The sequence below is a fragment of the Octodon degus genome, unplaced genomic scaffold, assembly GCF_000260255.1.
Source record: "Octodon degus isolate 3935 unplaced genomic scaffold, OctDeg1.0 scaffold00079, whole genome shotgun sequence".
Classification (NCBI taxonomy): domain Eukaryota; kingdom Metazoa; phylum Chordata; class Mammalia; order Rodentia; family Octodontidae; genus Octodon; species Octodon degus.
Genome location: NW_004524655.1, coordinates 10,534,545 through 10,549,762, shown reverse-complemented (window position 1 = coordinate 10,549,762; position 15,218 = coordinate 10,534,545). Strand labels below are relative to the sequence as shown.

General features: G+C 55.0%; 2 protein-coding genes across 2 annotated transcripts in view; one reads left to right on the top strand and one right to left on the bottom strand.

Annotated features, from left to right (window-relative positions):
- Positions 1-15,218, bottom strand: part of Rsph14 (radial spoke head 14 homolog) — an 85,649-nt gene that overhangs the window by 30,982 nt on the left and 39,449 nt on the right. The window lies entirely within an intron of this gene.
- The window catches only part of Gnaz (G protein subunit alpha z), a 55,357-nt gene that overhangs the window by 21,707 nt on the left and 18,432 nt on the right, over positions 1-15,218 (top strand). The window contains exon 2 of the mRNA XM_004636330.2: positions 3,091-4,260. Coding sequence (XP_004636387.1) covers positions 3,538-4,260 — 723 coding nt within the window. The 5' untranslated portion in view covers positions 3,091-3,537. The remainder of the gene's footprint in view (positions 1-3,090; positions 4,261-15,218) is intronic.

The window sequence follows — 15,218 nt, the reverse complement described above, 5'->3', positions numbered from 1 at the left end:
AGGCAGGATGCCATGGTGTACTGCCAGGAGGTGGTCAGCATCATCAGAGTCTTTTCAGGTGTTACCCTCCACCCATGGCAGAGGTCTGCTCCACCAACATCCAGAGGTGACAGCTCTGGGGTTCCTGTGTCACCAGCCTGCAGTACACCATGTCCCAACAGTAGGGTCACTGTCAGGTATTCCAAGGCAGCCAGAAGCCTGCTTTTGAGTTGATAGCAAACAACTTGGGAGGTTCATTCAGAAGGAACCTGTTTTCTAAGGTGATCTCTGCCTTTGCTGCTGACCAGCTAAAGGACAGGTAGTCATTTAAAGCCTGGCAGCCCTCAGGTTTTAAAAAAATGAATCAAGAAAAACAGCAATGACAAGGGCTACCCCAAGCTGGGCCACTTAGGAGGAAGAGCACACATGCTGAAATAATGGCAGGGAGAACCCAGGTGCTCCTGGCAGCTGCTGGGAAGGCTCCCTGAAAAGACAGCCCACAAAGCAGGTGGAAGGCTCTATATGTGGTCATTGGCAGGGATGTGAGACTCCGGAGAAGGGCAAGCGCCAAGTGTGATGAGGGACAGAGCCTTGTGAGCACCGTGATATTTATTTACAAGTCTTTGTATCCAAACAAAGATTCATTGAAGGAAATATAAGAGATAGTATAAAATGCAAACAATAAAACACTTCCCTAGGATTCCATAACAAAAATTCATTACTGTTCAGCAGTATCTCGTAAACCTTTGTTTACACTGTATATACTCACATAGGCTACATGCATTGCTTATCCATCGTCCCTCAGCAGGTGGTCCTGGGGCATCTCTGTGTTCCAGGATGGGGCATCTCAAGGCTTCCATCCTCAGACAGAATTTCAGCCTCATTGGGAGCAGGCTGAACGGCCCTTTAGTCACTGCTTTGTCAGCAGAGATGCTGCAAGGTGTTCACTGGCACGCTTCTTCGTGGCTGCCTGGTGGGGAAGGTTCCTGCTAAAGGCCAGCTATGTCCTGGGCACTGCTCTGTTTGTAGGGGGCAGTGCCAGCAAAACTCTGCCTCCCCCAGCACTCCTGGTCCAGGGAGGAGGTAGCACCAACACACTGGGTCATGCAGGTCACATGCCCGCTGAAGGTTACTGTAGAGGCAGCAGAGAGGAGAGGACAAGACAAGGGATGAGACCCAGCAGAAAAGGGGGTAGAGGTGATGCTTACAGTGACAGGGACAGTGGGGTAGTAACAGCTCATGATGAATACTTACAGAGTACCAGGCTCTATGCTACATGTATTACTCTTCACAGACACCAATAACCAGAGAGGGACAAGCTCAGAGACATAGAGTAATATCCCCACATAGATGGTGACAGGTAAGAGGATACGCAGCCAAGGGCCGTGTGGAGAATGAGACTCACACCCTCAGAGCAGTGGGGCATCAAAGTTTGGCCCAGGCAGAAAGGGAACAGAGCAGATGGGAGGTCACGGTCACAAAGAGGGTGGAACTTTGGACCAGGAAAAGATCTGGCCGCTGGGGAACTGGCTTAGAGCAAGATTTCTGGAACTAGAGGTAGAAAATCTTAAAGAGGGGGCTGGTGAGATGGCTCAGTGGTCTAAAGCACCTACTTAGAACAAGCTTGGCAAAGCCCAGGGACCATGGTTCAATCCCCCAGCACCACATGCCAGCCAGCCCGCCCCCTGGTGGGCTGAACTGGCCACACACACACACACACACACACACAAAAATAAATAAATAAAATAAAAAAAAAAAAAAAGAAAATCTTAAAGAGGCACAGGCAGGGTGGGGTGAGGTGTGGATGACAAGTGGAAAGACAGTGCCATTTTCTGAGGGTCTTGGAGCAGGGCAAGTGGAGAAGTTGGGGGAGGTTGCATTTCAGATGTTGCCCCTGCCTAGGAGTGGAGACAGGAGAGGCCCTGGGCTGTCGGGGTCTGTTTGTCCTGGTCCCACCCTAGGGATGCCATGGTGTGATGGTGTTAGAAGGGTGCCTGTTGGCCATGGCAGGATGGCTGGGCAAGCGAAGGCCGGGGGAGGGAAGGCAGGAGATATAGTGGGTACCACACTGGCCTCTCAGTTGGGGCAGAAGCATGAGCTCCCAGCCAGAAGGGGTTGGCAGGTCTTAGTACCTCTCCCCTTGCCAGTCAGCAAGGGGCATGAGGAAGTCTGGATCCTGCTGCCCAGGCCCACTCAGGGTCAATGAAAGATTTGACCTGAACTAGGGAGGCCTCCGTGTTGCCACCACCCCACAAGCCTGGACTCGGTAATTCTACTGGGAATTGTCCATCTCCTGCCTTCCTGGGTAAATTTCACCATAGTGCCCATTGTGCGGGTTCTGTCTTTCTGCTGCCCCCGTGCCCTGCCTCAGCTACTTCTGCCCATTTCTCAACACCCAACCCCAAGCTGATATCCACTCAGGAGCCCCTTCATGTTCCCAGCCTGAGGCCGCCACCTTGCTTGGGCTTCTGTCCATTTGTACTCTGGGGTTGGCACCACAGAATTCCCTCAGTAGAAGGCAGAGGTTGGCCTCACTCCTGATGTACATGATGTCCGTGACAGCAGAGTGACCTAACTCCTGCAGGAAGCAGTGAGAGCCTAGGCAACATTCACTTATCCCAGGCCGGGGGTGGGAGGTACTGAGGCTGTCCGGGCAAGGCCATCGCCAAGACCCCACTATAAAACAGTGTGGGGGCTAAGCTCCATCAGGGCCTTTGGGTATTAAGGCAGAGGTTGCGTCACAGTGGGGTCATGTAATTGAACCCTAGCAGGATGCAGAAGTTCCGAAAAGGTAAAGTTAGCCAGATGCAGGAAGCCAAGAGGGGTAGCAGATGTGGGTTTAGCATGGGGGTGGACAGGCGGAGGCCTTGCTTGCTTTCCTTCCCGCTCTCCTGTGCACCTGGCTGCAGCTAAACTGCCTGGCCGGGAGGGCAGTAAGTGAGCATCAGCTGGCCTGTTTGTTTTGCTGTACTGACTGCAGCACTCCAGAGGAGCAGGGAGTTGATGGATCATTCCCGCGTTTTCTGAGGCCCAGTCAGCTGCTCCCTTTCCCCATCCACTCCGAGGTGGGGCCAGAGCAGCAGGCGGCTCACACTGTTCTCTGTTTGGCAGGTGAAGGGCCGGATGCCCGGCTGGGAGCCCGAGGCAGGGGGGCCACAGGGAGCACTGGGCCCTCCAGCCGCGCTTAGCAGCATCGCCACAGCAACCAGCAACCAGACGGCAGCAGCCTAGGCAGACGCAAGCGGACGGCTTCCCACCGTGACCGAGGACAGGAATGACTACGGCAAATCAGGCCACGCAGCTGACAAGGGAGGTGGAGTATCACTAGAGGGGAGGGTGCGGCCACCGCCCCACTGCACGAAGCGCCATGCCAGCTAGAGAAGAGGCACTGGGGCAGGGGCTACAGGGTGGCATGGCCTTGCCCCATAGCCAGCACTGAGTGTCCAGGACAGCTGACTTGTCTGCTGCGTGTGTCGCTCACTGAGGCCCTCCCTGCTCAGCGGTGAGAGGGAAAGGCACCCACCTGTGCTCTACATCTGGGCCTGCCGCTGCCGGACCATGGGATGTCGGCAAAGCTCAGAGGAGAAAGAGGCGGCTCGGAGGTCCCGGAGAATCGACCGCCACCTGCGCTCAGAGAGCCAGCGGCAGCGCCGTGAGATCAAGCTGCTCCTGCTGGGCACCAGCAACTCAGGCAAGAGCACCATCGTCAAGCAGATGAAGATCATCCACAGTGGTGGCTTCAACCTGGAAGCCTGCAAGGAGTATAAGCCCCTCATCATCTACAATGCCATTGACTCGCTGACCCGCATCATCCGGGCCCTGGCTGCCCTTAAGATCGACTTCCACAACCCTGACCGCGCTTATGATGCCGTGCAGCTCTTTGCGTTGACGGGGCCTGCTGAGAGTAAGGGCGAGATCACACCTGAGCTGCTGGGTGTCATGCGGCGGCTGTGGGCCGACCCTGGGGCACAGGCTTGCTTTGGCCGCTCCAGTGAGTACCACCTAGAGGACAATGCAGCCTACTATCTGAACGACCTCGAGCGCATCGCAGCCCCTGACTACATCCCCACTGTTGAGGATATTTTGCGCTCCCGGGACATGACCACAGGTATTGTGGAGAACAAGTTCACCTTCAAGGAGCTCACCTTCAAGATGGTGGATGTGGGTGGGCAAAGGTCAGAGCGAAAAAAGTGGATCCACTGCTTCGAGGGTGTTACAGCCATCATCTTCTGTGTGGAGCTTAGTGGCTACGACCTGAAGCTCTACGAGGATAACCAGACGGTGAGTGAGGCCCAGGTTTCCACTTCCACTGCTTATTCCTGCTGTCCTGGGAAGCAGGTGGACTTGTGTGGGTAGGGAGCGGTCACGGTCGGGAACACTGGGACTGAGCCTGGTGCAGTTGACTCCAGTGAGATGCGGCCTCAGATACCCCTTGTGCTGTGCTCAGAAAATGCAGCATGGGACGTGGCTGGTGTTGTGGGTACAGCAGGACCTCAGGGTCCTTTCTGCCAGAATGTCAATCCCGGAGTGTTAGGCCTCGTGAGTCCCCTGTAAGACCAGCTCTTTGGGGCTGCCCTTGAATGAGGAGCCTCATTTTGACCTAGACAACTGTGCTTTGACATGCTCTTAGGGCTCTGACACCCCCAAGGGACAACATATGCCTGGACTGCATGGAAGGCAGCCTAGCTCACCACCCCATCAAATACCAGCCACCCTCCCCTCGGCTGCAGATGGAAATGCCCTTGCAGTGCTTACTGGCCCTGTGTTTCTGGGCCTTCCCCACCTCAGTGCGGTGAAGTGATCATTCCCCTGCCTGAAGCTTTCAGGCTACAGAGGCCACAGGACAAGAGTGGAAAAGGCCTGGCCAGGTATTATTGTTGGTCCACACTGCAGTTTGGCAAATCCACGAGGCTTCTTCAGGCGCTGGAGTTATAGGTCCGAGAATAACAGCCATGCTCAAAACCTCATCTCACTCCCCAGAGTCTAGTTAAGAAAGTATAATCCCATCATGCCATGACCTGGACTTGGGGTTCTCAAGGTGGCAACTCAGTAAGTGGATTAGCTAGGGCAGACATCAGGAAGCAATGGAGCCCTTGGCTTGGGCTATGAACAACTGTATGAGGATGGGGGACCACAGGCACGAGTGGGGTAGTGATGGCCAGAGAGGGACCTAGGTCCAGTGATAAGCTGGGGAGGCCTAGAAAGGGGAGTTACTGCAAAAGGAGACAGCAGAGGCAGGCCCTGGACAAGGAGGTGGTGGGCAGCATGTTCTAGCCAAACAAGGTAGAAGGTCTGATACATAGATAGGGTACCTCCAGCCTCCCTAGGCACCCAGGAGCAGCAGACAAGTGATGGACACACTGGGACTGTCCTTAACAGAGGGTTTGTGCTAGGCAGAAGCTCTGAGAAAAGCCCCAGAGCCTGATGTGGCAGGAGAATGGGGACAAAGAGGAAGTCCCCTAGGGAGCTTGTGCCCTGGGAGCTCAGAGGAAATCAGCGATGCTGGTGGAGGGTCTGATAGAAATGCAACCTCCACCAGACAAGGGCCCAGCCTCCACACTTTGAAGAGTTGGTGGCGAGGATGGCCTCTGCAGTTGGTAGCAAGGATGGAAGTCCTGCCTTCACACAGTCTTGTTAAGGCATGTGGCAGTTCTCTTCTTTGGGTTCCCCTGAGGTTTCTAACATTGGACCTGTGGCCCCCAGGAGTCTATGGAAGATACTGGAGTATGGCCACAGTGCTGAGTGTGTGAATGTTCTCTGAGAGGGTCTGTGGCCTCTTCATCCGGCAGCTGCAGAGGCAGGAAGCAGGTCTTCTTGCTTTCGCCCATCTGGGTTCTTCCCTAGAACTGTGCCCTGGCACTGTGATGGCTCCAGTGGGCGGGGTGATAGTTCAGAGATGCTGTGGTCTGCCCTATGGTCTCAGTGTGAATGGGTTGTCTTCAGGGTTCTAGTCCCTCTTCCTCCTCTGGCTGCCTCCCCTTCAGCACTTGGGATGGTTCTGGGTAGAGCTGACATCGCAGCATAAGAGTGAGTTCAGCCTCCCTTGATGCAACATTCCTGAGAGCAGAGAACTTTGGGTGGACCAGGCTGTGAGACAGAAGTACCTGGGCTGGGCCCAGGAGTCAGTATCATGGCATATCTGCTGGCCGTACCATGTTACCAGTTGTACTGGCTTAGGGAGTCGTTCTCCATGTTCCTGTCTGCTTCTGTGCCTGGAGCTGACAAGAAATGGCTCATCAGGGGACCTTCTAGGCCTGGATCCCAAGGATGCCTCATCTGCCATCTCCAGGGCAGGCATGGTGAGATCCCTGGATGCCAGGCGTGGCTCCTAGATCCTTTCAGATTATACCAAAGGTAGAAAGCCTGGGCTCTGATTCTCCTGAAAGGCTTTGGTAACTGTACCTGTTCTCGAGCCAGTCACTGAGAAAGCAGCCTCATAGTCCTCAGAGAGGGCCCAAGGCAACCCTTGCCTGCCCCTTCCTCCTACCTCACTGCCTCTGTCTTCTCTACTCTGGGCATCAGCAGCTTGATCTGTTCAGCATTATGCCCAGGACCTTCCTGTTTCCCTCCACCATCCTCCTGTCCTTCAGGACTCATCCCAGTGATGCCCCCTTGAGAGACCAGTCCCCAACCTCAGCCCAGCACACTTCATGCTCTGTCACTGTGTGTTCATCCCTGGGTGGTCACTGCCCACACGTGTGTGAGCTCCTGGGAAGAGTGAGGTGGGGCTCTGGGAGGCTTCCATCTCCAGTGTTTTCCAGCCCTCTTCCTATGGTGATCACTTTGAGGCCCTGCACTCGCCTCCTAGAGGAGCCAGACTCTAAGGTTTCCAGGCATTTTCTAACATGGTGGGCACAGGTGGGGGCTGGCAGCTGGGCTTGCACACCCCCTCCACCCTAGTTTCTGCAGCCCTGAAGAAGTGATTATTCACCAGAAAAGGAAATTCTTAATGAGAAACCCAAGTGAGGCTGGAAATTCACTGGATTCCAAATGGTTCTGACCTTTCATGCTCCACCAGTAATATCTGGGGATGGAAAACAAACAGGCTGCTGAGGAAAGACAATACCCGCCCATGACTCCTCCTGGGTGGTGCGGGTACTGCGCACTGCCCGCCTCTCCCTCCAGTCAGGCCAGGGCCAGTGCTGGCACAAGGCTAAGACGAGCCTGCCACTGTCTGCCCTTTCCTCCTGGAATGCCCTGAACTGTCCTCACAGCCCTGGTTAAAGCAAATCAGCCAAGAACAGGCCATACTAATTTTTGCAGAAGCTAAGTGATCCTCAGGGCCAGGTGCCAAGGCTCTATACACCACTTCCTTCCCTGCTCAGCTACAAGGCTTCATCTTCTCTCTGACAAAGGCTGGCAGTGCCCCCTGCCCCCATGCCTGGCAAAGGAGCCATAGCCCCTCCCCACCTCAGCCTGCCTGCTGGCTTCTGCGTCAGCACGTTGCCAAGGAGAGCGTCAGCATCTCTGGGCTCCGGGGTTTGAGGACTGCAGTAAGCGCAGGGCAGCACCTTGGAGGCGAGGGGAGGTGGATTCCAGGGCAGCCATGGGCCATGGCAGCAAACGTGTGAGGAGCCACACCAACTCTTGGCCACCATTCCTACACTTGCCCCAAAGAGGATTTGATAGGTGCTAAGACCTGTTCCCCTTGTAATTCTGGCAGGTATGACAACTTTTTTTTTTTTTTTGAGGTACCAGGGATTGAACTCAGGACCCTGCACTTGCCAGGCAGGTGCTTATTCTACTGAGCTATCTCCCTGGCCCAGAACTCTCTCCCCAGCCCAGGCATGGTGATTCTAGAGCCCTATGAGCCTCTACTGCCCCACTTGGTACCCCCCCGGGTGGCATCAGAGGCTAACGCACGGCCCAGTGGCCGTGGGGATTTCTCTCGGGCACCATACTAACTGATCCAGAGGGACAGAAGCACCTGTTATTTCTGTGGCAGACAGAGACACAAAGGCAGGTGGCAAGGTGCAGGGTAGCAGTGGATCATGTCCCACCCTACCGTATCCTCCTACATGAGGACAGTCCCTGAAAGCTGTGAGGACCCCATGGGCTTCCCCATTCCAGCCCAAGGCGGAAGCTCTCCCCCTCCTCATTAGTGAATTCACGGGAGGCAGGTCACAGAAACAGGTCACTTTGTGGCCTCAAGAGAACTGTGGACAAAGAGAAGTTGAGATACCTGCACCTGGCAGCCCTCGTGGAATAATGAGCACAGCTGTGACCACAGGGACTGTGTCTGTACGCCCTTACCCGAGGCATCAGGGGGACCCAAGACACACTTACGGGGGAAGCAGGTGCCTACCACCCAACTTGTGTCCCTGAGGATCAGCTAATGGACTCTGCTGGACACTTAATGGAGGGATCCTTCAAAAGGAACAGATTAAGCAGCTTGGTTGTAAAGTGTCAAATATTCTCAGGTGGCAACCCACAGGGAGCTTGCTGCCCATCTCCCAGCAGAGCAGTCAGCATTGCCAGCCCTGTGACAGGTTCCTTGTGTGCCTGCTGAGAGCCTGCTGTGGGCCTGCTGTGCAGGAGCAGGGCCCTGGCTAGGGGCCGGGCGTGATCGTGAGCCAAGTTGTAATATTTGCACAGAGAGCTTGGGGAATAGGGGGCAGTCCCACCAGCACATCCACTGTTTAATTTCTACAAACCCTCATCTGAGAACACCTGCTCCCTTCTGGAGCCTGCAGACCCAGTTCTCAGGAGTGATTCATTTTGCTTTCATCTGGAACAGGACGTGACCAGTTGGGCCTCACGAGTGGGCAGGGCCACAACAAGCTTCACTCTGGAAGGGCTGCTGTGCCTGCTGCCATTGATCCAAGGGACAGCTGGGCACCACGTTTCAAAAAAGGGGATGGTGGGACATAGAGACATTGCCTTTGAAGGGGCAGGCTTCTGTGGTGAGCACAGCAGCAGCCACACACCGGGCAGTGGCTTCTGCCCAGCTCTAGACAGTGGCCCTTGTCCTGCTGTCGGCCTCCTGAGCAGCCTGTCCCCACCACTGCACAGCTCACAGCCCAAGCACAGCTTGAGAGCGCCAACCTGTACTGCAGGCCAGGCCCCATCACAGCAGGTACTCAGTGAGGACTCAGAGAGCAGGAAATAGCACGCTTGGGAAAGCTGGAGCCCAGAGGCCTGGCTCCAACCCTTCCACGGGGGCACTCCCCAAGTGCTGATCTTTAAGAGGGGTGCATGCCAGTGAGAACACAGTGGCCAGAGGCTGCCTGGTAAGTAACATGCTGGCACTATGGTTTGGTTTTTAGCCTAAAAAGAGAACTTGTTTTAGTGCTTTAAAAATGGTACTTAAGTAGCTGTTTCATGAAATCAGGTGCTAACGGAGATGCAAGGTGTTTATAGTAAAACAGGCTCCCACCTATTGATGGTAGAGCTGGTTACATCTGACCAGCAAATGGACTCCAAAGGGGAAACAACCAGGGATGGACAGTACCCCTATCCCAGCATACGCAGACTTCAACTTGGACTTAAAAACACCGCAGTGATCTTAAACAGCCAGCTTTGCAGGTGAGGCTGAGCCTGTGGCTGTCAGGGAGCACCCAGTACTGTACCCTGGAGGTTCCAGCGATCCCCTCTGAACTACCAGCCTTGTAGCCTATGATTGCTATAGAATGGGTTCTACCCTGATGGCCACTGTGCAGCCAGCCTCCCTTCAGCAGGAATGGAGAGTGTCCCAGTAGGGCTCAGGAGATGTGAGTGACTGTCTGCCCTGGCCCTGCCCCCCACCCATTCGGTGGCAGGACGACAGGTTGCTCTGATGTAGCATGTCCTCACTTTGCTGCTTGCTCTTGACCCAGTCCAGGCCACAGCATCAGGAACAGTGTCTAGTGCTGAGAACAGGGCCAGAGCAGTGAGCCACCAACCTGCTAGGAGCCCACTGCTGTCCCATTCTGTGGCCCTGATCTCCCAGCAGCTCCTTCTCGTCGCCTGTTGTACCCAGACCATGTGCAGTTTATCTGTGACATCCACAAATCATTGTGACTTTGGGACAGCAGAGCCCTTTGGGGATGGAGACAGGGCCAGGCCAACAGAGGTTTGTGTTTCTGAGGACTGGTCAGCAGAGGCACAACCTGACAAGGTTCCACAGAAGTGGCAGGTACAGAGTAGGGAAGCAGGGCCTAGCCCACTGCACCACTCCCCCAGCAGCATCCTCTTCACTGGATACACATGTGTAGTGGGACCGCTTCTGGACCAGGGGTGCCGCCGGCACTTGTGAGCAGCCTCTACCACCACCTCACTGCAGGCTCCCAGCCCAAGGTCCCTCACCTTCATCCTAGACCTAACTGGCTCTGCAACCATGTGGTTCCCACCTGAGTGGGCTTGGGCCACTCTGAGCCTGTGTCCCTGGTGAGTGAACAGCAGGTACTGCTCACCCTGGACTGTGACCTTCATGTTAGTGCCCATGGGATACTGTCTAATCTGTGAAAGACAGAGGGTGAGGATGTGTGGAGAAGAGGCATACCCAGCCCAAGGTCTGGTACTTGCCAATGGATACTTAGATCCTTGGACTAGAAACTCCTTCCTTCTCTTCCCAGGGGGATACATAGCTGCAGAGGTCCCTCTCACTAGCAGCTTCTTCTGTTCCTCCTTCCCTGTCACACCAGGAGCATCCAAGTCAGGGCCACTCCTCAGTCCTCTTTCAATAGTGGCTCCTTGCTCTTAGGGCCTTGGTGGAGTAAACCCGTGCTCTGGGCTTGGATGTCTGCTGCTCACTGTGCCTTCCCACCCTCTACACCAGCTGCGCCTGCGTGGTACAACTTTGGGTTCCTGTCTGTCCCCCGCTCACCCACCTGCATGCATGCATTAGCTGTTCTGCATGCATCAGCTGTTCTTCCATGGTGGCCAGTCAGCTGCTGTGGCTGTCACTGAACACAGCTGTGCAGCAGCTGGAACACCGGGCCCCATCACTCCATCTTTTTCACCAAGCCGGATCTGCCACTTGCCTTGGCAGAATCTGCATAGCGATGTCCATGATCGTCCTTAGTCTCAGACTGGTGACCCTCCTAAGACAGGCGGTCTGCCAGGCAGCCTCAGGTGGGGAAAGGGCACCTCCTTCTAACATGGTTGGCTCGGCCCCTTGCCCTGGTGCTGATAAACTTCAAGGAGGAAGCACAAGTGCCTGCCCTCAGTGCTTCCCTCCTGCAGAGGGAGGCGCCAAGACCCGCCTTAGGGGTTAGCAGTGGCAGTCTCCCTCTCCATGCCAGTCCACTGGCGGCGGGGGGCTGGAGCTGGCTCAAGAGCCAATTTTTCAACAAGATTGTGAGCAGTCTGACATCATATCAATAGCATAAAATGGTCCAAGTGGCAGGACTTACACCACAGAAATTGGCAAGTACTACAAATCCGTCTGACTTCCCCCACACCAAGCCAGCTGTGGAACATTTAGCAGCACGCCAGGGGCAGCGCATCCTCAACCCTGGGTCAGGCTCAGTTGTCAGTGAATCACTGGGTCCACTGTTCACAACTTTTGGAAGAGCGTAACAGTCTCTGTGTCTCCCCTGGTTCCTTGGAGATTCCCAGGTCTGGCCCACCCACCATATGTGTTTTATCTATTCTCCTTCATCCCCTTAGAGAGGGCTTATGCTCCAGGGTGGCTCTACATTTATACAGGCCCTCACTCCTGCTTTCCAGGGACAGATTTCAAAGAATACTGCCGCACAGAGATGCAACCTCAATACCTTGCCTCCCCTTTGCCACCAGCTAACATGAAGGCCTCTGCCCAACGGGGTTCCTCTCCATCTGAAAGAAAACAACCCCATGCCATTCATCCAGGAAGCAGTCACACCTAACGTGTGCAGGTCCTGGCCCTGACAAGCCCAGAGCCCAGGAACGGAGCTGTGTCTCCTCTCTTCAGGTCAGCTGGGGACAACATTGAGCAGCCCCTGGGGGACCTGGGACCTCCTCTACATCAGAGACTGGCTTGTGGAGCAGAAGAGGGCCCACACACTGGGAGCAGGCCTGAGTGATCGGATCAGGACCTTAGAGAATCCAGTCAGGCTGTGGGGCACTGTTGGGGAAGGGCCAAAGGGGCTGTTTTGGAACCATGGAGAGCATGTAGGTACTGTGCTCTCCATGGTTCCAAAGGTACAGCACCTTGCAGAGAAAGCTGGGGCACCAGACACCTTGCACTGGGGTCAAGGAAGAACCCTTCAGGACAGAGTCCCTGGTACTCTGCAGTCCCTAGCACTGCCTAGGTGGGTGGAACTGCCCACACTATGACTGGAACAGGGGCTGACCCAGGTCTCTCTCCCTAGTCTGCACTTTTCACTCACCGGGTGATAGCACTCAAGGCTCACAAAGATGCCCCTTTCCAAGTTGTTGTTTTTTTTTTTTTTCAAAATTTTATTGATAAACAGATATCCCTTTCCAAGTTGTACCAAGAGCCTCCCAGTGGAAATGCTTCCCACTGCCCATCAGTGCAGCCTGCCTGGGCCGGCAGGTAATTAATTTCCTGAGTGCATTAGCTCTGCTCATTGCGCACACATCAGAATAGCTCTGGGTTTTAAGACACAGATTATTATTGTTTTAAGGGATTTATGTAATCCAGGAACTGAAAAACAAGTTTTCTACTTATCAGAAACAAAGAGTCCAGGGTGGAAGGTGGGAGATCTGGAGGCCTCACTGACTTGAGGAGTGCCTGATCACCAGGGGAGGTGTTGGGAGTTCTGCCACGCCGGGGCAATTCCTTGCCTGGCCTTGAATGGAAGAGTGGGTGAGGATGAGGACAGGGCCCTCACATGCAGCCTTTCATGCTAATAGGGCCCAGGGTCCTCTGCACCTATCTTGGGTTCTCCAGGCCCACGGGCTCTTCCCATATGATTTCTGGAGGGACTTGAAAGGCAGCCAGGGGAGGAGTCGTGGGCATCTGAGAGGGATACCGACTGTTGCTTGGATGGAGTGCAGGTGCCTCTTTTCCTTCCCACGTGTGGCTCTGAACTGGACAGGGGACAAGTCCAGGACGGCCAGGGCCTGGGCTGAAACTTGCCCCAGGCTTCTCTGCATGCTGTGGTGAACACTGCCCCAGTCCTGCATTTTCTCCAGTTTCATTAGTAGTAAAACCACAGTCAACCCGGGGGCCCTGGGCCTCATCCTGAGGTTCCCTGCTGAGGCCAGTCTGGTGCTCTAACTCTACACACATTTTCCTAGTCTGTGGTGACCCCAGGAGAAATTCAACAGCATTGCACCCCAGGATACTTACAGCCTCTGGGGCAGTTCAGCCCAGCAATAAGTGACCATAGATAAATCTCTTCCCCGTAGGTCCATGGGCCTTACTCAAGCAATGAATAGTTAAGAGCTGGAAAACTTGGGACCTACTCAGTATTCCCCAAGACCCATAGGCTCTGGTAGTTTTGAGTCCTGGGACTCCAGGACATGCACTGGGAAGACCACCCTGGAAATGCTGGCCATGGCAGTCTGGTTGTGGGGTGGGAAGCTGCCATCGGCAGAGCAGACTGCTGTGCCTTATAACTGCACTCAGTACCTCAGGGATCAAGGCACTTGTGCTTCTCTGAGCCTCATCTCCCCGTGCGTGGGGCCACAACAGCCTAGAGGACACAGCACAGGTCATATGTGGCCTCTGGCACTGGTTGGGCCTTAGCACGGATGAACTTGTCCAGCTTTTTTTCCTCGGGTATAAATTAGAAACGGTGCTTGTAGAAGAAACGGACAGAAGGCCTGCAACGGAAGGGCCTTTTCTTCAGCCCTTCTGTGGTCACGACCCACTTTAAGCCTCATCGTAAAGGGCTCAGTGCCTGTCTGCTATTACCTGTGCCTACGCTTGGTCCTACAGAGCCCAGACCCTGAGCGTGGCACAGGGACGGAGAAGAGCACCAGGCTTAAGGTATAGACCCTGAAAGACTCTCAGCCCCAATGCCCTCACCTATGAAACAAGTGCCTCTGCCTGGTTTGGGGTGGCTAGGGAGCCTATAGGAATTGTTCAAAGCAAGCCAGTAACGTGGTCCTCTTGAGCAATTGCTATGAGCCCATATAGCATGAAACCCAGCAAGGCCAGTCCAGTGCAGAGCAGGCCAGGGCAGAGAGGCACGTGTGCTTCAAACTGCTCCCAGGTCCACAGAGGGGCAGACCCGTCCCACAGACCTGCTCTGGGCTGCCTGGAGCCAGGCTCCAAGTGCTGTTAGGACCTGGGTTCATGGAGAACCAACGACTCCCAGAGAATGGGGCAGTGCTTACTGGGCGGACACCCAGAGCTAGGCCTTTAACACTGTCCTCTGACATCCATAGCCAGCAGGCTGGCCCTTTCAGCTGTCTGCTCAGGACCTGGCAGCAGGGGTAGAGTGGCAGATGAGCTCAGAATAAAGAAGCTGGGGTACCATTGGCCCTGCCACAGGGTGAGGTCCTCCTAGGACTGTCCAGTGCCTTGGCTGAAGTAGTATGACCCACTTAGGGCAGTTGTTCTTTACTAGTGAGGAGTCCACTGGGGCTGGAGGATTATGACCCCCTCCTCTCAGAGCTTTGTCCTCCAGCATCTGCCCTGACAGTATCTGCCCCCCTAGGGCGGCAAGGGACAGTAGCCCAGCTTGGACTCAGCTGCGCCAAGGCCATGGCCTGTTGGCCAGCCCAGCCTCTGCACCACCCTTTCCCCCAGTGTACTGTATGGGCACAGCTGTCAAGGCAGCCCTAGTTGGCTGTCTTCCATAGCTCAGAAGTCCTAGCAGAGGCCCTCCACGCAGATCCTGCCAGGATTCCTCCCCAGGACTACCTAGGCTGTGGCTACCGCGGGCCACTCCTGTGCCAGCACTGTCCTTGGTACAGGGTAGTCTCTGAGCCCAGAATTTGACCCAGACTGGCTGATACTCTGGGCTGTCTCTCTCTGTCCTCTTCACTGCCTGTCTTAGGAGGATGGGCTTACACAGCCATAGGATGCTGCAGGTAAGCACAAGCGTGTGGGTGAGCGGGAATATTTAAGGCTTAAGGTTTAGCCTCCCAGGAAGCAGTGAGCCTGAAGGTCAAGAGCATCACCCCAGTGAAGAGTGAGAGCTCAGGAGCCTGCCTGGAAATAGGGCAAAGAGAGCTCAGAAAGTGCTGAGTGCCATCAGCTGCTGGTGACCATGTGAGCCTGGGGCCTGTCCATGGCAATATTGACACCCCATAAGGGGTGATCTGCTAGCTTGTCTGTGTTCTAAATTTCTGTAGCCTTTGTAGTAGTCTTCTGTAGTGCTCCAGAAGATGGTGACCTGCAATGCAGATGAGGTAGCAGAATC